The sequence below is a fragment of the Electrophorus electricus genome, chromosome 24, assembly GCF_041902795.1.
Source record: "Electrophorus electricus isolate QZ-2024a chromosome 24, ASM4190279v1, whole genome shotgun sequence".
In the NCBI taxonomy this organism is placed as follows: Eukaryota; Metazoa; Chordata; class Actinopteri; order Gymnotiformes; family Gymnotidae; genus Electrophorus; species Electrophorus electricus.
The window spans coordinates 11,590,229-11,612,211 of NC_137520.1; the positions used below are offsets into that span (position 1 = coordinate 11,590,229).

Here is a 21,983-nt window from a genome sequence, read left to right on the forward strand (position 1 = left end):
CAGCTGTGTCAGGAGGTTCCTTCAGTACATTGTGAAAGGCTCAGGATGCCTCTTGTTCTTTCTTGTCTGCTTGCCCAAACCTGCCTCATCACCAGCTCTACCTTAACCACAAATAAATCGGTTTTTTTTGTTGTTGGTTTTTTTTTTTTTAAGATGGGCGTGAGATGTTTCATACGGACTAGAATGACTTATGCAATAAAATATTTTCCTTTTGTTGTTCTGGATTTGTCATTCTTTCAAGACCACACATGCCCATGACAGTAGAATAGTGCTAGATTAGGTGCCTAGATTCCCAGATTATCGGAGCAAGTTGCTTTCTTTCTTTGTGGTGACTGTTTGAAACGGAGAGTCATCAATAAATCCAGTATGACAATGACTGTGTGGTTTGTTCTCCAGACAGATTAATTTCTTATGAAATACAGTGCACCAAATATTTGCTGTTGAGACCTAAAGTTGCATTAGGCTACACGAGGCTGCATTTTATGTGAATTACATTTTCGAGCCTAAACATGCAAAAACTTATGAAGACTTAAATTACAATGTCACACCCAACCATTGACAGTCAAACTGCCTATAAACAAAATAATGTATAAGAATAAAGAAGGCACAGCATAATTATATCACTAGTGTAAATATTTTAAATTAGGTTGTGCTGAAAGTGTTTAAAATCAAATTCCTTTCAACACAAAATGAAGACCTATGAAGAAAGCTTTTTGATTGGTGAGGTTTTCTCTGACATTTAACTTAGCTCAGCTTTAAAGAATTCCTTCATGACCTCATTCAGCATGCAAAAACATAACTGGCTTGACCTGGTTTTACCATTCTTTGTTACCTGTAACATGCAAATATTTTAAAGTCTAATTTTCTCTTTAGTTTACGTTAATGTTAAATACTTACTACAATACAATAAGAAGTAGCCTTCTATATTTTCTACAGTAATGTTCCCAGAAAACAGCATTTACTGATACTACCGTAAGGGATTCATTCAAACTTCTGAGGTTTTGAAAGCATCCCTGAGCTGTTCCATTTTATGTTCATCAGTTTCTGAGGCATAGTGCAGTCTAACATCACATTATAACTTTGTCCGGCTCTTTCAGTACAGAATTATCACCAAACATGATTTTCTCATATGTTGCTCCACAGTTGGCCGCAGCTTATCTGGTAGTTAGTGAAGTGGTGAAGAATCTGTGGGCTGTTGTTGCAATTATCTTCTTTGTAGTGCACTTAAATTAAGGCTTTGATTTCAACACCAATCCCTACTTCCACTTACACACTGACACACACTCACAGATCACAGAGTGATTTGGTTTTAAAGCTGGAGCCTTCTTAACCAGGAACATAAGGAGCTGCTGTCTTCTTTCAAGGCCACAAACCCAATGGCCAAATGTCTTTTAATTGCTTTGGAATGTCAAGCAACCTCCAGACTGTGTTGAACTCCAAGGACTGAATCTTGCTCGGGCCTGTTCCACTCCAAACCAACCCCAGAGGAACATTTCTGTGGCGAGATATAACGCCACGTATAGCTCGTCTTCACGCTTGTTTGGGATCAAATTGCTGCCTAAGAGCCCAGGAGGCGATGTAAAGGGAAGATGACACGTGTGCGTGGTGTAAGTCGCCAGGTGAGACCTACTACAGCAGAGTTGTCTTTTTCTATCCTGTATCCTGTAACAGTAAGCCTGGGCCACCCAATCCATCACTGAGCTCATCCTGTGCATTATATCAAGATGCACAGCACAAAAACCTACAACACCATCAAATGTCCTGCTTTCACTGCAATATTTCTTTGTTGAACTTCATGAGTTTGCTTTATGAACCCAGGTATTCTTCTCAGCTGGGTGGAGTTAGGCATCACACCCTTATTATTTAATTACATCCTGTAACTATATGATTATAATGTATAAAAATAGAAATGAACCTATTGGCACATGTCAGTTTCAGTCTATGCTTATGTACAAGGTTGACAGTCATAAATATAACCCTCCTATTATATATGTAAAACCCTACATATTGTAATTGAATTTATCTACACTTTAATTTGCCGCATTCTTAACTACCATTCTGAACGACAGGGTCAAATTGACCATGAAAAAATAAATATAAATTGTAATATTATTTCAGTGATATGTAAAATAGTAACGGGTCAGTTTTGACCTGGAATATGATAGGAGGGTTAAAATCTTAATTCATCTAGAGCCTTGTTTTTGTTCACTCTTTGATACAATATAATATTTGTATCTAAGCATACCTTGTATGAGTTTAAAAAAAAGTTGAACAAACAGAAAACAAAGGGAAACAGGCTCTCCAAAGAATAATGCATTATTTCATATGAGGAAATGCATCAATTGACAACAACACATAATTATAGCATAAAGAATAAATTACCACTAGAACATTATCTTATACCACTGATTTTCTAAATAACAACACGAAAGAAGAGATTCTGTCACACACTGCAGTTTTGTTTAGTCATCATCATGGTCCTTTGCTCCAATTCTGAATATTTATCTATCCTGTGGAATGTGTAGGTTACGATACTGAAAGTACTGACATTCATTAGTGTGATTTAGAATCTGCAAGAAGCTTGTTGCATCAACCACACTCCCTCTCAAGGACAGTGGAGGGTTTCTCACCCACAGCCCCCTGCCCCCGTCTCTTGTTAATGAGCTTAACTGTGAGACTGGCCAGAAGCAGCCCACACCTCACTTTTATTTATCTCTTCCGTCGTCCAGGTTGCTGGGGAGGAAGCTCCCCTCTCACACTTGTTGGCATCCATACAGCAAGGCAAAAAGGTGAGCAGGAAGTGCTACAGCGCGGCACTGCATCTTCTCTCATTCGTCATCTGGGGTTAGGGAACCTGTCATTCTGCCCACGGTTATTTCGCCCGCTGTATCATTTTTCAGAATATTTCCATGTTTTTTAAACCAAAATAGTTTCTTGCGCTTAAAGGTTGTCAAGGAGAAAGAAAGTCCAGACTTAGCAGCCTGCTTGTGAGCATCTTCCCACTCGTCTCTTGTTTAACGGCTACACCCCACCACAGGAGATTTATCAACGCTCGTCATCTCTCTCTGCAGCAAAGGAGACAGATTCTTCCCATTCCAGGGTATGGAAACTCCAGAAGAAATGTGAACATTCCGAATACACCAGGTTATTTCTGATAAGGAATGTATCAGCTCAGCAGCTCGAGAAATAATTTGCATTGCTGGGGTGTTTAATGTGCCAAAATGAATGGTAGAGTGGACACTTATCAGAAAAAGAAATGCCAACCCCTATATTTTCAAAATTCTTTGCATTTTTCTTTTCTTTCTAATTTAGTCTCTTGGAACATAGGCAGTGTGGCTTATGCCCATACAATTATAGAGAACACGAAAGATGAAGGTCAGCACAAACTTAAGCTCGTGATGGAAGGGAAGATCCTGGTCCTTAGTACTTAACGTTACACTCTTGTAAATTTAAACACACACACACACACACACACACACACACACACATACACACACACACACACACACACACACACACACACACACAAACACACAATCACACGACTCAACTTAAGATTCATCATTTAATGACAGTGTGACAATGTATCAACTGTCCACCTTTCCTGTAATAGTTTTGGACCTTTTTAAATTGTGAATCTTTATTTTTAGAGTTCCTTTGTCTAAAAGGACAAAGTTCCTAAAAGGACAAAGGAACTCCTTAGAGTTCCTTTGTCTAAAATTAATATTTAGTATCTTTCAGTAAAGGTTAATGTGCGCAAATGTATCATATTCACTAATGTCTTCTAGCCTTATGTGCTATTAATGAAACAAACTAACAAAAAACAAAACATACATTCACCAGTAATGGGTTGTTCAAGATTTAGTGCAACTCATACTGTTTTCTCATTATTAAACCAGCCCACAATGTTGTAGTTTGCCTCGAAAGTAATTTTATCCTAAATCTTTTCACCGACTTTTAGACTACATGTTACATTAACTTGCTTGAACGGCCATGCGTTTTGTTCCGAAACTGTTGTTAGTGCTATAAAACTAGTGATTAACATAGATGCTCTCAGTCTTCTTTCCCATGCACCAATTCATTTTTACTCTTTTGTGGTTTATAGTTTTTTATTTATTTATTTATTATTTTTACATAGCATGGTTTGCAGAAATAAAGCAATATGGTTAACCTTACTTAAGTGTGGTTAGCTAGCAACTACCTAATTTTCAATAAGATACGACAAATAGATATTACTCAATTTTGAGTTCCACTCAAAGGAATTAGTACAACTCATTTGATTTACTTAAGTCTACGCAATAGAAACGTACAAACGGTGCCCTGGGAGCTACTGTGCTATAGTTACCTGTGCTATGGGCCTGCTGCAGTAATCCCAGAGAGCACATCATGTGGGCCTTTGGCTTCTGTTGCTTTTGCTCTCCAGGCCTTGCACACTCATGCATCCTGCCTTTCTGGGAGTGGATTGTCAATTAAAATTCCTGGTCTTGGTCTGTCATGGCATTGTAAATCTCGTGTGCTTCACCTCTGTTCTCCGTGAACACGCCCGCTTCCTGCTGTGATATAGAAATGACATGGGCAAACTGGTATGTTCTCAAGGGCTCCATGTTGACCTCTCTTGAACTCACCTTCAGTGAATGGCTCAGATTCAAGGCATATGCATCTTGGGGGAGGGGGGGGGGGTTGTTGTTTGGTTTTTTTAACTAGCTTTGGTGTTCTCTTTTGTGTTTTGACTGCAAGGCAATTCTAAGACCAAAAAGAAAAGAATCCCTTTAAAACACAAAACGTCTGGAAAAAAAGTCATGAAGTAAGCTGAGGGGAAAGCCACAGTTCTGGAGAGAGATAGTGTTCCTGTCTGGCATCTACTGTGGTGAGATTTGGGATAAAAGGTGATGGTCATAAAAGATGGTCCTCTCTCTGGGATGTGTCTTTCCATGCACCACATGCACAAATCAACTGAACAAAAACTCAAGAATCATGCAGCCCTTACCACAAAACACTGCCCATGAGAATTCCAGGCATTCTCTGTGGACTATCTGTGGTAGCTAATGTATTTGGTTCGGGCTCCATCATGTCAGTCAAATCATGCACTGGTCTAAAAACCAGCAACTTCACATCTTCACATTTCAACGGTACACAGAAACACATGCTGCAGATAAACCAGCATTAGAAGGATTTTCAATTAATTCATTCATTTTTATTTTTTGGCCATGATTTGCAAACAAATGCACATGCTCTGTTTTCTGGGAGGAAAACAATTGGGAAAATATCGTTGTCTGCAAAAATCAATGTTCTTAAATTAATACTAAAGTACTAATTAACCTGCAAATAATAACAACTGTATTTTGTTCTGATTTCTAAATTTAAAGATCTCTTTATGTTTGATTGTATATTATTGATCTCCACTCTATTGCCCACACAAACCATTCTTACAATTTGAAATCATCTGGAGAATATTTTAGGTAAAAATATTACCAGACATATTTCCACATTTCAAACAAATGGCAAACAAAATAGCAGTGTGTCCCTCCCAACTGTGGAAGCAGCTGCTGGCAACACAGCTGGTCTATACCACACTCTTTTAGCAGCACGATAGCTCACACTGGTGTTCACAGCTGCATGCTGAATTCCTAACTATACCATTCCTCAGGAAATGTTATAAGCAAACAACAACTGCTACACACAAATAATGCTGGTGCTATAACAACATGATTTTGATAATTGTCCTGCATATATAAAGAAACTTTGGGACATATTTACTTATCTGAGGAAACATGAACTATATATTTATGCTTTAGACTACATTTCAAGAAAATGAAGTATGAATTTGATAAATATTAACATGACTATCACTATTACACAAAAATATTGCACTATTCCCCGCGCACATACAAGCTTTCCATAAAGTTTCATGTGTGTCAATGGCACAAATAGTGAATCTAAGATGAACTTGGATTAGTTCATAAATGAAGAAACGACATTAATACATCATTAATGTTCAAAAGATTAATTATTTTTTCGTTTTTCTGATTGTGTCTGCATAGTACTGCCATCATGTGGTGGTTGATAGAAGTACAATAAGAACTTTTAAACACATGTAGTGTCACTAGAAATATATGAATAGGGGAGCCAAGTCCCCCAGTAGAATTGAAAAAATGAAAACACCTGCCCTAAATGCTGCATTGTTTAATGCAAAAATCGTTTTAGTTTGCTTTTTGAGTAAAGTTACATTAGCATTTGTTCATCAGTCATCAGGGTTTCTCTGTCAATCTCATTTAGGTAATTTGTAATAGACATTCAGATTACATATTTTCTTTACTTTTATGTTGGATTTACACAGTCTTGATCATTCTCTGACACAGAGACACATTGTGCAACACAAACTCGTTGAGATTTTAGCAAAGCAGTGCAGAGCGATAGGCAACCGCATAGACGTCAACGTCAATGTATGAATGTGGTCTAAGCCCTCCAGCAGAATAGAAAAATACAAATTAATTAAAATAAATGTAAAATTAAAAACAAACAAACAGACAAAACACAAGCCATCCATTAACACCCTAAATGTTGAATTGCTTAATGCAGAATTTGTTTTTAGTTTGCTTTTTAAGTAATGTTACATTACAATTTGTTCATCAGTTATTAGGGTTCCTTATCAGTAACTTTACTACCATGTCAATGTGCTTTCATTTTGGAAAATTGTAACATACATCCAAAGTACATATTTCCTTTACTCTTATAGTGTTCAGCAACATTCTCTGACAGAGATGCTCTGTCTCACGCATAGTTAGGCTTTTAGCAAAAGATTGCCCAAACATCATCTTGTTTCTCTGTGTACTTCACTACCACTTTGAACAATGTTTTGCCAGAAAGTATTGAGTACTGGCATTCATATGAATGTTATTTTGACATGTACCACCAACCTAAACATTCTTCTAGACACAGCAAACCCCTTCATGGCAATAGTAGTGCACCAGATCTCAAACTGATCAAGAATCAATGGGATGTGCTGGAAAAGATGTCCAATTCATGGAGGCTCCACCTCATAACTTACAGGACTTCCTGTGCCAGATAACACAAAACACCTTCAGGTCTTGTAGATGGGTCAGGGCTGTTTCAGCAACACAAGGGGGCACTACAAAACATCAGCCAGGAGGTGAAAATGTTATGGCTGATATGTATGTATGTATATATAGATAGACAGATAGATAGATAGACAGATAGATAGATAGACAGATAGATAGATCTAACAGGGCATAACATTGCTTTCAAAATTTAATAAAAAGGCTTCAATTTACTGTGAATGAAGAATCTTATTCAAACACTCAAGTGTAGATAATGAGTGACCATTTAATGATCTTTAGAAGTGTTAGCCAACATTTTTCTTTTTTTTCTTTTTTTTTTACATTTTGAAATGTCCTCATAGAGGAACAGTGAAATACACTCAAAATGATGAAATAAAAAGAAAGAGACAAATTCTTATCTGTTTTGCATTTTGGTATTTGGATTTTAACTCGTTTATCAAAATTATAAGTGCCATCAACATACTCATGAGCAATCAATTTGCAGTCAATATAATGAAACTGCAACAGTGAGACACATGATTTAATTTCTGCATCACTTTTCTCTTGGTTCTGGTTCTTCAGACTGCTTTGTTTTGTTTTACAAAACAAAATAACAATCCTGAAAACAGAGAAAACATAGGACACACATGGAATAAATGAGTATTTACATCTTGGCTCAGAGAGACAGAGATAGTGAAAAAAAAGATTTGTACACATTTCTCTACAGATTTCTTTTTAACAAAACATTTTCAAAAAATTACATGGCACAACTCAACACTCGATAAAAGACCAAGGGCTGATACATAGAGGTGGAAAGAAAAAGTTAAAATGTTGAGAACACTTTTAGGAGTCTCTTAAGACAGAACCCCCCATTAGGACAATCCTCAAAGCACTTCATGTCTGACAACATAGAAACAGAGAAAGAGGTAGGAACCACAAATATATAAAACAAGGCAAAGTGAAAGCAGAGCTCTAAAAGATCCAGTGACGCATACAAAGTCAAGTATTAAAATAATATCTGATTGATCTGATTGTTTAATTTTTTATTAATTTTTTTTTTCCAAAAGATTTTGGCACTGAACTGATTCAGACGTCAATGCAATTCAGGTGACACTAATAAAAATTACATTTATGGTTGATGGCAATAAGTAATCCTGTTGTAACAGGAAATCCACAGGGTCTCCTGACTGGTTTGAAAGTATTCAAATATTTATAATATTTACATAGTTAAACTTCTCCCAAATCACCTCAAGTCTTAAACAGAAAGAAAAAACATTTACATACAATCACCTATTGAGGCATCAAGTGTAAACTCTATAACTCACAATAACTCCATTTAGTCAGTCCCTTTAGCAAAAAACAGTATACAATGAGTTGTTTCTAAAAATGACATGAAGTAAATAGCTGACTGGTGGACAGAACAGTGGATGTAGTATAAACAACTTATTTATCATACACCGTTTTCAAACAGTTCTCAAATAAATTTCACAAAATGTTTTCTCTCCAGCAATTTTTTCCACTTTAATCACACATGGCTGGTGGCAGAAGCATGTCAAAGTAATCTCCATCAAAATCTGTACAAAGTCCACGTTTAATTTCCTTTTTCTGATTTCCCTATTATAGTGCAATGACTGATCTGATACATCTTTTTTTAAAAAAATAAAAAATAAATCACAATTGTCATTTCAAAGAAATAAAAAAAACCTGTTTCTCAGTCCCATGCCTTTTTAACCATAAAAGATCTTATCTTTAATGTGTTAAAAAAAAAACAAAAAAAAAAACACAGATACAAACCTTCAAAACTTCAACAATGAAAACAGTAAAATGAATGATCAGAAAATTGATCATTGCCAATCCAGCTCCATTTACTACTGCACGCTCTCGACTGAGAGTTAAAAGGTTGAATGGAATCAACAAGCAGAGGATGTATTAAGGATCCGGTGAAAGAACGAAGGAGAATGAGTATGACCGAGGAGGACCAAGCCCTTCCAACACTGAGGAATTTTCCTGAATGTTGTCCAGCTGGTGGAATGATACTGCTTATTTGGGGGAAATGGGCTCCCCCTTTCAAGTCTTACACGGACGCAATAACAATCATCAGATGTGGGGAAATGCTGGAGATACTGTTGAGAAGGTCAGGAGCAAGGTGAGACAGGTGGCTCTCAGAAAACTCACAGGGAGGGAAAATCTGGACAACATAGGCAGGCTACAGTAAAAAAATAAAAATTATTATCAGTGACATTTCCCATCACAGTGTTCTCTGAAATAATTAGTGATGATTTTTTCCCGAAGTGATTTGAAACTGCAGATAGTCTGACTAACACAATATTGGTTCAATTCAAATTCCCAATTCTGTAAACTGTTATTCTATCAGTACAGTAAATGTTTATCTATTAGTAATGTATAACTGAGGAGTCAAAAACTCATAGTGTGTTTGATGTTATCATTGTCATCTACTCTGGAATCTTTCAGCATAGAAACAAATGAAGCTGCATGCTGCCAGCCCTGGTACACTCACCTGATTGGAGCCTGGGTTGGGAACATTGATAATCCCAGCAGCTTGTTTTGCTTGCAGGTACGTGATGAAGCCAGTTTTAAGGGCATGAGTCTGGTTAAGGACATCATCTTGGTCTAGTCCACAGGGTAATGCCAAGAGGAGGCAGTAATCACTCTCCACCTGAAAATGTAACCCAAAACATTTAATTGGTAAGAAATATATAGCTTTCTTCTGCTAAAACATTAATAGTATATTCCAAAAATAATAGTTTTAAAAGTTGGCAATAGAAGCAAAGCTACTTACAGTCATCCTCCTTGCAACTCCCTCAAGCTGAGAGGCCTCGAGACGCATTCTCTGTGCAATACGAAGAGGGGGACCTCCCTCTGGTGGTGGCAGTGAACGGTGAGCCAGGACATTATTACCAGACACAAAGTGTAACTGGACAGCTGCACTATCATTCTTAAGTGCCAAGTGGCCTTGCCATACAATAGGATATTTCTGTTCAAAGAGACAAAAAACAAAGAAAAACAGTTATAGACTAAATGGAAATATATCTGAATTTGGTCTAAAGAAGCAATAAACATTAAATTGTTTACTCCAACAATTTCAGCTAATATATACACATACATATTTTTAACCCACCTTCAACAGCTGCACCATGTCCACTGACGGGTGCCCAGTATGATCGAGTTTAATATCTGGTCGTATCTGGGATGACAGTGAGGAAGGTAATGAAAGTTGTCCTGGCACAAGGCTCTGAGGTCCCTTCTTCACTGAAGGAGATGCATCCGATTTGGTTGTAATGGCTGTTGGAGAGGTGTAAGAGGGAGACGCAATCTCACTCTGGATCCGGGATACACGAGACAAATCCATGTTGGCTGGATGCCTAACGTGCGAGATGTCGAGTTTTGGGTCACCAAGTGGCCCACCAGATGAGATATGGGCAACCTTGGGTCTGTTTTCACCCTCTTGAGAACCCTAATAAAGAGAAGGATACATCCATTCATTTTAAAATATGCTGAAATCTGCTTACTGAAATGTAAATGTATGTACATATGTAACACATTATCATTTCATACAACTATCACCATACTTTTTACAGAATATTTAATAAGGATCTCTCACCTGAGATGGAGTGATGCCACGATTAGCCATATTAATTCCAATTACTGAATGACTAGGTAATTGGGAATGAAAGCCACGAATTTCTCTATAATACTCAGGTATTGTGCCTGTATTGCCAGGATGCATCAGCTGTACTCCTTGAGGAGAGATCACAGAACCAGGAGAATGACTGATTATTCTACTCTCTGAATGAGGAGAGCATGGCATCTTCATCTCCAATGTTTTTGGTGCATCTCTCAAAGCCTGTGGAGGACTCTTTATAACCGGGGGAGTTTTGGAGGAAGAGGGCGAGATGTGCAAGGAAGATGACACTATAGGAGGTTCTGGTGTTTGTGCCTGATGGGCTTCAACAACTCCTGGGTGGTCTTTTAACTGCTGGTGCATAAGTATACGCACATCCCTGTTGTACTGATCTAGACGCAATCCACCATGATGCATTCCTTTGTATTCAGGCTGCACAACCATGACATCTGACTGTAACTGGGGAACAGGTGGCCTTCGAGCTCCCTGATGGAAGTGTCGAACATCATCATCATCATTTGCTCCACCCACCTGGCCTGCAGCAGGGGGACCTGTATGTGACTTAAGCAGCATATCTCTGATTACTGCAGACTGGGCTGCAGTGGAGCATTGTTGAGGACCAGATCGTGGGGAGGAGTCAGAATCTGTGCGTATTCCAAAGTTAATTCCAGACAGTGGTGGACTATTCATTCTGACACTTCCTTGTGATAAATGACCAACAGCAACAGACTGTGTGGCATTATGAGGAGGCATGATGACTGACTGCTCGGGGTGATGTACATTTGTCACATACTGAGGCATTTGTCCACTTGGGCCCAAGACTACTGAGGTACTAGGTGGACACACTTTAGAAAATGGTGAGGTTGCATTGCCTGATGCCCTTGGAGAGTGTGACTCTTGCTTTGGATGACAGACCAACCTATCATTGGGAGTAACAGCACATGAAATGTGACCACCTGCCAAAGAGGAGGGATGTGAACTTAGAACTGGGCTTTGATTGAAGGCCTGGGGTTGTTTAACATCAGCTTTCACTGAAACAGATTCAGTGACTGATGCTTTCTTGGTGTGTTGTTGCTGCAACATGGACTGATTATATCTCAGGATCTGAGGACTGGTGCTTGGCTGCTGGAATGTTTTCAGTGGGGCATTTGGGGGACTGGTGTGATAGGATGACTCAGATTTGTCATAACCGGGACCTTCCTGTTTTATGGAGGATATAACAGGCTGGGCATTGAAACTTTGACTGCTTATTATAGCACCTGCATGTCCTTGGCTTGTGGGAGTCTGGGATCCCTTAGGAGTAGAGGGCTGAGGTATAAGTGGCTCTTGCTTGATCTGAGATTTTGAAACAGACTGCTGAAATTCAATGTCAACTGCACTGGCCGGTGGGATCTGACTAATTTTGGCAACAATTCGCTGAGGTCCCTCTCTCTTTTGTCCTGAATAGCTCAGTACCATCACACCCTCTGATGTGTTTACCCTCAAACCGGGAGCTGAGCCCGCGTTACTGGATATGTTATCAGAAGGAGGTCGTCCTTCATCTGACACTGAGAGTCCATGGTACCTGCTATTCTCGTTCACACCTAAACGATATTTCTGCTTGGGCTGAGAGAGTGCTGAGCTGCGGTTGCTCAAAGAGATACGAGGAGTGTCGTCAAAATCGAAAGGCAGTGGAATCCGACTTATGACTGATGTAGCAGTGGAAGAGATAACTGAATTTCCCATTTTCTCCTTGAATATATGCAGAGTATCAGTGGTTTGCGGAGGAGGTGGCTGAGGAGGTACCATCTGGGGAGTAACTGGGGTTATAGGGCTGGGTCTATCCTCAGTTAGTGAGGCCTTCACAACAGGTGAATGTTCATTCTGAGACATTCGAGGGTCTGCCAATGTGGTTGTGAGCAGTGTGCTTGGAACAGCATTGCTGTTTGAAGCAGATACATATTTTGGCTCCATTAGAATCTTTCGCAAGGTGCTAGAACTAGGATCAACATCAGAGGCTTTTGTATCTGGCGGAATTGGAGGATTTGCTGTCGGTCCCCCTACTGCTACAGCTGATACTGATGTAGCCACAGAAACTTGGGGGATATGAAGTACTCCTTTCTCCACTGTCCTGTTTCTCCAGTCTGGGGTTGTGAGAGGTACCTTTGCTGAACGAGCTGGCGTTGCACTAAGACGGGATAATGGTGGGGTAAGTGCCGGTGCTATTGGTTCTGAAGATGGTTCTGGTGACCTAACATACAAAGAACTATTACTTCCAGAATGAAAGGCAGATTCTTGAGGTTCAGGCTGGTCAATAGCAGGCTGTTCTGCTTCCTTCGGCGTGTCCAGAGTCACTGCTGATGCAACATCATGTTTACATGCAGCAGCAACAGTCACTACAGCAGCTGCTGCTGATGATGTAGCAGCTTTAGGGTTGGCAGTTTGAATGTCTTCAGGAATGGACTCTGGCAGTTTAACTGCAGCACATTCACTTTCAAACACTGTGTCTGCTGTCAAATCTGTTCTTTTGTTTACAAAAATCCTTCGACCTTTGGATTTCTTTGGTGTTTTAGGGCGTGCTCTTCCTCCCTTCTTAGGCATCCCTGAAGGTGGACATTCAATAACATTTGTTGGTTCAGAAGACTTTAAATCTGAAGTCAAAACACTACTTGGCTCAGAATCTATAATATTCTTTATTGCCAAGTCTGTCTCTGGTTCCAAAACCTCATTTGCTGCAGGCAAAACTAGTGAGTCTGATGTGGGAAGGAGTGTAGTGTACGTAGGAAGAGTCTGAAATCCATCTGCATCGGCAGAAATATCCTCTGCAGTAATTGAGTCAATTGCAGCAGCAAGCTCAGTTTCACTTGCAGGATTGGCAGGTTTTTCAACCTCAGTTTCATCTTCATGTTCTGCTGGAACAGGTTGTAATACAGCAGGAGGTTGAGGAGATGGTTCTTTGTAGGATGTCGGTGGTTGCTCAACTGCTAGTTTAGAAATATTTTCCACTGCCCTTTCAAGCTCCATCTGACGGGCAAACAAGTCAGCCTCTGACTCAGCAGGGGGCTCCACATCTGACAGAGCTTCTTCCCTCTCATCTGTACTAAGATCATCAACTTCTTTGAATTGGTTTGGAGTACTGGAATCTTCTTTACCAATGTTGGATACCTCTGCATCATTTTTTATCACAGAATCTTGACAATGTGTGCTGTCTTCATCTCCAGAGTGTAGTCCATCTTTAACTGCATCCCCACTAAGATTAATGACAAGGTTTTTCAAACTGATCGAATTATCATTAGGAACTGTTTTGCTGTTGCGTGTCAATCTTGGCACCTTCCCTTTCATACATTTATCAGATGGCAGTGCTTTTTCTATGGAATCACTCTCTGACTTCTCATCTACTTGATCCACACTACATTTTCTCTCAGAATATTTAGGCTCTTTCTCTCTTTTAGAGCCAATTTGTGGTTTTGCACCAGGAACTATATTTGAAACTTGTGTGGGATTTTCATCTTTTGCTTTATCGTGAGACTCTAAAGTTTCAGAAACATCAGTATGACTGGACACTGTGCTGTCTGGCAGTTTCTCTGTTTTGGCTGATTTTCTGTTCTGCCCAGCTCTCACTACAGACTGTACCTTTTGAGAGCGAGGAGAGCGCCATCCCTCTGCAGCCTTCATAACTTCACCACTGCTTCCAGACTCTTTGCTATCAGTGTCTTCACCCTCAGAAATTTTGGTCTGCTCCCCCTTCATTGGAGACACATCATCCCCTCTTTTGCGAATTTTGGGTGGGCGACCTCTTCTTGTGTTAGTTGGTGTAGTCAATACATCCTGCTGGACAGATTCTTTATCCATAACACGCTTTCGCATGGAACGAGAGGATTCCGCTAATTCTTTGCCTGCCTGTTGAGGTGTCTCATCCTCGTGGGGTGTAGCATAAACAGAACGAACATTCCGGCGTTGTCGTGTTCTGCCATGGGGCAAGCTTATGTCAGTGGCCTGCTCAATATCTGTTGTATGAACAGGAGATTTGGACGTGTTTTTAGAGTCAGATAGGCCTTTTGTGGTCTCTCCTCTTGGTGATGAGGCTCGTTTCATCTTTTCTCTGTCAATGCGTTCACTCTTTCGGATAGCTGGTTTCTCAGTGCTAGCTAGTTGAGCTGGTAGTGTAGATATTACTGTTGTGGGGTTTGCTTTAGCTTTTTTATTTTTTGGTTGTTTCCGTGTTGGTTGTGACGGTTCGACCTCAGATTCACTGACTGCTAATTGGATCTTCAAAGATGACTCCAAATTTTGAAGAGGATTATGGTCAAGGTGCTCTGTTTTATTTTCTGGAAGTTCTATCTTATGAATTCCTCTAGTATCTTCAAGCTTAGGTGAAAGGGTGGAGGCGGACTCTGCAGGAACAGACTCCGGCTCCATGTGACTTAAGGAGGCACCAGGAGTAGGAGGTTTCACATCAAGATTCTGCTCTTCAGCTAATGTTTTTGCAGCTGTTTGTTTAGGTTCACAGACTTCTTTATTATGCGCTACTTCAGCGGTCTCTTTGTTTGTTATAGTTGGTGTGCTTAGTGTAACAGCTGTTACAGTGCTGTTAATTGGACTCGAAAGTTGAGTGGAGGCTGTTTGATAATCTTCTAAATGTTCATCTACTATTGGTAAAACAGATACTTCTGTTGATGTAGTAGGAGAAGTGGTCTTATCTTGTTGTATAATAGCATCTGTGGGGGTGTGGAAACAAAGAGATGCTGTTGTCGCAGGACTCCCCATTTTAAATGCATGCACATCATTAGGAGACTGGACTTCTTGATCTGGTACCATTTTTTTCTCAACTATTTCAGCCATACAGGTTTTGTCAGAAGTGTATGTATCTTGGTCTTTGTCTTTTTTCTGCTGTAACTCCAAAAAACGGTTACGGAAGAGCACTATAGGCTCTGGTGAAAGGTCTGTTCCCCCCACTCCAGTTTTTTCCACAGTGACAATAGTCCTACCATTATCTCTACCCATTGTAACCTCTGGATCAGTGTCTTTGCGTTCAAGATGTCGAAGACGTCTCGAGTCCTGCTCAAATATAGAGCTGTGAAGAAAACGAGAGGCAAACAGCTCCTGCCGTTCCTGTTCCTCTGGCTTGGAGTCTTTTTTGTCATCAAGCTTTCCTTCAGAATCTGACCTAATTTTCTTTTTCTTCATATACCAGGAAGGAATGGGCCTTGGTGTGGGTTCAATTTTCTCCTTGTCATTGCTATTCCGAAAACTTGGAAACCTTGACTCATAGCCAAGGAAAGACCAATTATCTTCTCTTGAAGAAGACAAAGACTTAGCACGCTCAAGCAAGGCTTTTGTGTCTGGTGTTATTGTTTTGTCCAGTGCAAATTCATAGAACTTGTTCTTTTCTAGGGAACCTGAGAGCCTTCTCTTCCGTTCTATTTTAAAAGCAGTGTCCAACTTTGGTGACAGATGTCTAATGTCACCATCATCATCAGAGTCTGATTGCACCTCTCCAGGCTCCAGTTCACGTACCAGGCGCTTTCTAATGCTCTCTCGGTTCACAATACTGCTAGGAAAGCTCATTTCGGCTTTTACTGTTTCCTGTCTTCTCTCCCTACACAAGACCTCCTCTCCTAGCAATGATGTCTTAGCCTTGAGTACTTCAGCATCTATTACAGGATTGGCAATATTGGATTTTATGTCATACAAAGGGGAACTCACTTTGTTTTCTGTTTTTGGTGAGTCTTTTGCCTCGTTATCAGCCACCAAATATAATGAGTCTGCAGGCATCTCCTTTTCAACCAATGCAGAGGTAAATCTTGTTTCAGACTCATCCATTAATTGCTTGGAACTTTGAAAACTGTTCTCTCCATTAGTGCTGAAATCATAATCAAATGCCTCAGAGTTCTTTCGCTTGAAGGGAGGTGAGTCTCCATTGACATCCTGGGGGGGTTTACCAACCTCGTGTACAAGACTGCGATGATCAAAGTCCTCCGCAACAGTGCTGGGTGTAGTTTCGGTTTTATCTGATTTGGTACACTCTTGCAGGTGCTGTTGGAGACGACGGTTTTGCTCCATTTGTTTTCTGCAGCTCTGTGAGTGATCAATGTCAAAGAGTAAGCCTTCTTCACTATCTACTGGCTCTTTATCATGCAGTGCAGAGTGTACTTCAAATTCAGTCGAGTGATGTTCTTTTGCGCATTCCATTTCTATGTTTCCATCATCAGACACTGGATCTGTTGCCTCCCCTGTTGGGTCACCAAGTTGAGATTGAATGTCTAGGCTGTGACCAAGATCACTGCTCATTTCAGAGTCTGGTCCTTCGCTTGTGGTACTCAAAATAACCAGTTTCTCTGGCTTAGCATTTTTGTTCTCTCGCTTAAGCATCTCCATTTGAGGCAATTTCCTGTCCTCCTCCATGGCTTTTGAAAAATGACAATCACCTGTTCTCTTCAATCCAAGTCTCCCTTCATCTTCCTCCTGGGTTATTTTCTTCAGGTGATTACCTTTTCCAGCGCCGTCCTCAAAACGCCTCTTTCGAGCAGCTAAGCGATCGGTGTCCACAGAGGAGCTGATAACATCAAACGCAGGATCAGCCTTAAGGTATTTTCTGTCTTTGCTTTTGCCTTCTTTGTCGATAAGCTCCACCTGACTAATCAAACATTTATCTTTGGGAACTTTTCCATGTTTAAGGGCCTCTCTATTCTGAGGTTCTATACGTAGGGACACATTCTTCTGGTCAGCTGAGGGAGGTGCAGGAGGAGACCTGACAGGATCAACAGCAGCCTTTCCTCTTTGTTTCTCAATGATTACATGGTCCATCAACTTCCCTTCCTTTTCTTTGACTCGGGTTAGCTGGACAACGCAAGGTGGAAGATCTAGTCTTCCTTTCCCAGAATCTTTTTCTTTGATCAGTAACTTGCTTGAATTACGCTGAGCTGCATCAGGGCTTGCTTCCCTGTCAGGTTCGGGGTCTGTCTCAGACGATGGAACGCTAGAAGATGCCATTTTTAACTTCTTTAACTTTTGCTTCTCAGTTCTGTCCTTCTCTCCTTTATCCTTGCGCCCAATACGTCTTTCTTTTTCCACTGCACTTCCACGCTCTGCTTCAAAGAGCAGTCTTTCTTTGTCAAGTTTGTCACTTTTATTGTACCGTTCCAAACGAATTCTGTCTGGCTTTTCAAAGCGTGGGGGTGAAATTGAGCTGCAGCTGCCACTTCGTTCAGAAGAGCGACTATAAACATGATGCTCAGAGTCACTAGGTAGACGTTCAGAGAGGGAGGGGGATGCAGCAGGACTAGCAGGCCGACGTTGATGAGATGGACTTTGGCTATGTTCAATTGTCCTACGTCCATGATCACGTTCTCGATCTGTTTCAAAGCGCTCTCTGTCCCGATCACGTTCTCGCTGCATGTAGCTATATTTACGAATGTCTTGCTCATAAGGATCTCTGTAGTCCCTGTATTCACGGGGCTCTTCATAATATCGTGGGTCATAGTAGTCTGTGACATAGGGATCCCACTCTGTGTAAAACTCCCGACTTCTGGCAGGATACTTGCGACGTGGATCCTCTGTGTAGGTTCCAGGAGTTCGTACGTTTTCATAATATGCCCGCTCAGTGGAGAATTCATGATATGGTGGCCTGCGCTCATCTCTGTAAAAGGAGAAAAGAAAATGAAGTAAATATCAAGAAAAGGTATAAATTATTTTACAATGATTAATGCTAAAAAGCACAATATAACTAACCGACGTTCTGACAGAATATCATAAAAATCTCTGATGTCCTGTCCAGATGCCTGCATTGAACGATAGAAAGCCATCTGACTTTCATAGTTAGCAAAGTCAACCTGAAAAGTAATATTGAAAATTCTTGAAAACAATGAAAGAGCGCACAATGACAGTCTAACGATTCAGACGGGTACTTGTTTGTATACCTTAATTTTGTTTCCCCCAATCTTCCAACCCTTTGTTTCCTTCACTGCTGCCTGTGCACACTCTATATTATTATACAGAACAAGGGCCATTCCCTTCAATCTGTCAAAAACAACCTAGTGAAGAGTGAAAACAATGATGAGAGTTATGCGACAAACACACAAGAAATCATCTAAAGTAGGATAAATACAAACCTTAACAACATGTCCATAGCGGCAAAAGTGCCGTGTGAGGTATTGTTCTGTAATGTTTGAAGCCAGGCCATCCAACCACACGCATGTGGTGGGCATACTTTTACCAAATCCCAACTGTAAAACATGCAAACAATTACAGTATGCAGTCGTTACAGTATACAGTTAAATTGTTATTTCAAGTTTATTTTAGAAACTCAGTAATATGGAATGCATATTTTTACCCTCACCTTTAACCTATTGTTGCCAAGGTATTCCCCATCCATTTTCTTTATTGCTTTGCAGACACTAGCAATGTCACAGTACTGCAGAAAGGCATACTGCGGGGCACCGTTTACCTTCTTTATATCAATATCCTACAGAAGATTAGAAAAAACACAAAGCCAGTCAGGTGATCCACAGTGTTTAAGACTTTCAGACCTTAACATAGTGCTGAGCTCTTATGGCAAAAAGAAATCTTGATATCATCCTAACATAACTTACAACTATCTCCCCAAAGCGCTGAAAAATGTTAAGCAGGTCATGGTAGGTTGTGGTCTTCTCTAAATTTCCAATGAACAGCGTTCGGGTAGCTTTTGGGTGGAATTCATCAATTCGTTCATCCAGTGGACGGAACTCATTCTCACTCTCCGTCTCTGCAAAGCAATACAACATTTGAGGAATGGGTAAGACTAGCAACAAAAGTACAATCTTCTGCCCTATATATCAAAAGCATGGGCATTCAATGCCAAAAATGTGATTTACTACATATACAGTACTTGATGAATTTCTGTTAAATAAGATTTTATGGTCAGACAGTATGTTGTAAAAACTTGTAAATACTTGTCATTTGGATGCATCCATGCGTTGCTAACACACACAGTCCAAAATTATGTACTAATAAAACCCCACCCTTGCCTGACATTAGAAACCTGCAAAAGCAGCAGTGATCTGGCCTATGCATCCTCACTAAGGACACTCACTCACTCCATCTTGAAAAGCCAGGTTTAGTTAAATACAACTAAAGATCTGTGTTTGACAGGTTTGCTTCACTCTAGCAGAACTATAAAGAAACAGATTGGCTTTACCAAGATGACTGAAATGCAACAAACTCACAACTACAGTCCTAATGATTTTTTAAAAAGAAAACCAAGTGAATTGGTTCCAAACTCTGCTTTAAATAAATTATATAGCACTGCAATGGCAATATTTTTAGGAGGCAGTTCAGACACTTTATATCAACAAACTTCATTTAGAGTGAATACAAATTCCTCATCCATGAATGTATATCGATAGAATATTGTGGACATCCTTTTTTCATAGTCAAATCCTAAAAGATTTTAACTAACCAGGGCCAGTCCAAGCAGTAACATCAATTTGCATCCCAAAAAAGAGCTTCCCCTTTGATGCACTAAGAGCTTTCTCCTGGTCCTCTTGCTGACGGAAGAAGACAAGACCATATCGTTCTTCAGAGGCACCATGAATCTGCACAGATGTCACTTTACCATGCTTCTTAAACTCATGGAATAGACCATCTTTCAGGCTTGTATCTGAAATTTAGCAGAAGACAAAATGTTTTGGGTTGGGATGTTATTCAGCTCAGAACACTTCTTGAAGATCATGCAAATGAGAACTTATGCCAACTAAGTCTTAGCTAAAACAATAAAAAATGTTTTTACACCAATTACAATTCTTCATATTGCTACAAAAAACACCTAAAACTATTAATCATAAAACAAATCTTACTGTAAGCAGAGCTTTACCTGTTGAACGGACAGGGAGGTTCTGCACCTTTATACCAAAGCTCTTACGAGGTTCATCTTTGTCCAGGGTGGGCAGGGGTTGAGAGGAAGGTGCTGGTACAGCAGCTGACTGAACAGATCGAGCTGGAGACTCGTCACTGGAGCTGCTACTGGAATCACTTGTGACAGGACAAAAACACAAATATTAAGTGTAAGGGTTTACTTTCAAGCTGCATTTTTCATATTCTTTGTAATCATCTTTTTATCTTTTTTTTTTTGCTGCAACAGCAATTTGAAGGGACCCAGAGAGATACAATACACACACATCTCATGACAAAAGCAAATCCATTGCATCCTCATTAGACCAACTGCAATTTTAAAAGAGTCTCATTCAGAACATTTGAAGAACTGGTCAATTTTGAGCAGGGAGAACAAGAATCACTTGTAGATCAGGTAATAAAAATGCAGCTCATGCCATATGGAGTGTAATGCATTTTAAAACCTCTGTGTGGCACTATTTCTTAAAATACAAAAAAAAGCAGGAAAATTTTCTACAAAACAAAAAAATAGACAGAAAAAAATATGTTTGCATCTCTATATATTTCACATTTGTTGCTACAGTTCCTCAGTGAATTAACACAGAAAAGGCTGCTGATGAGCTATAGGAAGTAAATAAAATGATGGTGACAATGTGTGAAAGAAAACACATCATAAAGGCAATAACGTAATCCTTATTAATGGCAATGTTATTATAATCTTCGTAAGGATAATAACAGCAAACTGGTTTCAAATATTGAATTATATAAACAATGTTTTATTATTATTATTATTATTATTATTATTATTAATAATAATAATAATAAAATACATGAAAACAAAGTTCAGTATCTTGCTAATGCAAGTTTTCACATAATCTTGTTGTTTGTAATAAGGAGTGCACTAATTAAACACACTATGCCAATCTGATAAAAGCATCTGTAATAATGGGTTATAAAAAAAGCTAATGAAAAAAGAGAGCTAGCCATGGCAAGCAAGTCAGAAACCACTTAAGATACTTAATGAATTTCTCATGATATTGAAAGATGGGAAAGAGTTTTTGCAGATTAGCTGTAACTATACATCTAAAAGGTTGACACAACTATCTACACACTACATGAGGCAAATATCCAGATAACAGTTACTCAGGGCCCAAAAGGGGCAAACATATCTGTGGAAACGTATGTGTGTTCATCTTTTTTAAAGAAATATAACTAAAATATATGTATCCAAATCAGCATAAAAAGGAGTAGCATCAACTACCCTGTGGAAGCACACCAGTTCCCATTTGTTTGAGTGGAGCAATTAAAACACTGACAATGTCAATGAGGAGCACAATGTCCATTGAGAACGAAGTTAAACATGTTGAGAATTGGTAAACAGCATGTTTTCAAATGCAAAGTACTGTACACTGGCAGAGGGTTGAATATTTACATTT

General features: G+C 39.6%; 1 protein-coding gene across 1 annotated transcript in view; it reads right to left on the minus strand.

The window, feature by feature from the left end:
- Positions 1 to 7,324: 7,324 nt before the first annotated feature.
- The window catches only part of spen (spen family transcriptional repressor), a 29,486-nt gene continuing 14,827 nt past the window's right edge, over positions 7,325 to 21,983 (minus strand). Inside the window, exons 4-15 of the mRNA XM_027014513.3 lie at positions 20,531 to 20,688; positions 20,117 to 20,317; positions 19,272 to 19,423; positions 19,019 to 19,144; positions 18,792 to 18,905; positions 18,600 to 18,713; positions 18,412 to 18,512; positions 10,681 to 18,319; positions 10,198 to 10,533; positions 9,859 to 10,053; positions 9,577 to 9,735; positions 7,325 to 9,264 (exon numbers count right to left, since the gene is read on the minus strand). Coding sequence (XP_026870314.3) covers positions 9,133 to 9,264; positions 9,577 to 9,735; positions 9,859 to 10,053; positions 10,198 to 10,533; positions 10,681 to 18,319; positions 18,412 to 18,512; positions 18,600 to 18,713; positions 18,792 to 18,905; positions 19,019 to 19,144; positions 19,272 to 19,423; positions 20,117 to 20,317; positions 20,531 to 20,688 — 9,427 coding nt within the window. The 3' untranslated portion in view covers positions 7,325 to 9,132. The remainder of the gene's footprint in view (positions 9,265 to 9,576; positions 9,736 to 9,858; positions 10,054 to 10,197; positions 10,534 to 10,680; positions 18,320 to 18,411; positions 18,513 to 18,599; positions 18,714 to 18,791; positions 18,906 to 19,018; positions 19,145 to 19,271; positions 19,424 to 20,116; positions 20,318 to 20,530; positions 20,689 to 21,983) is intronic.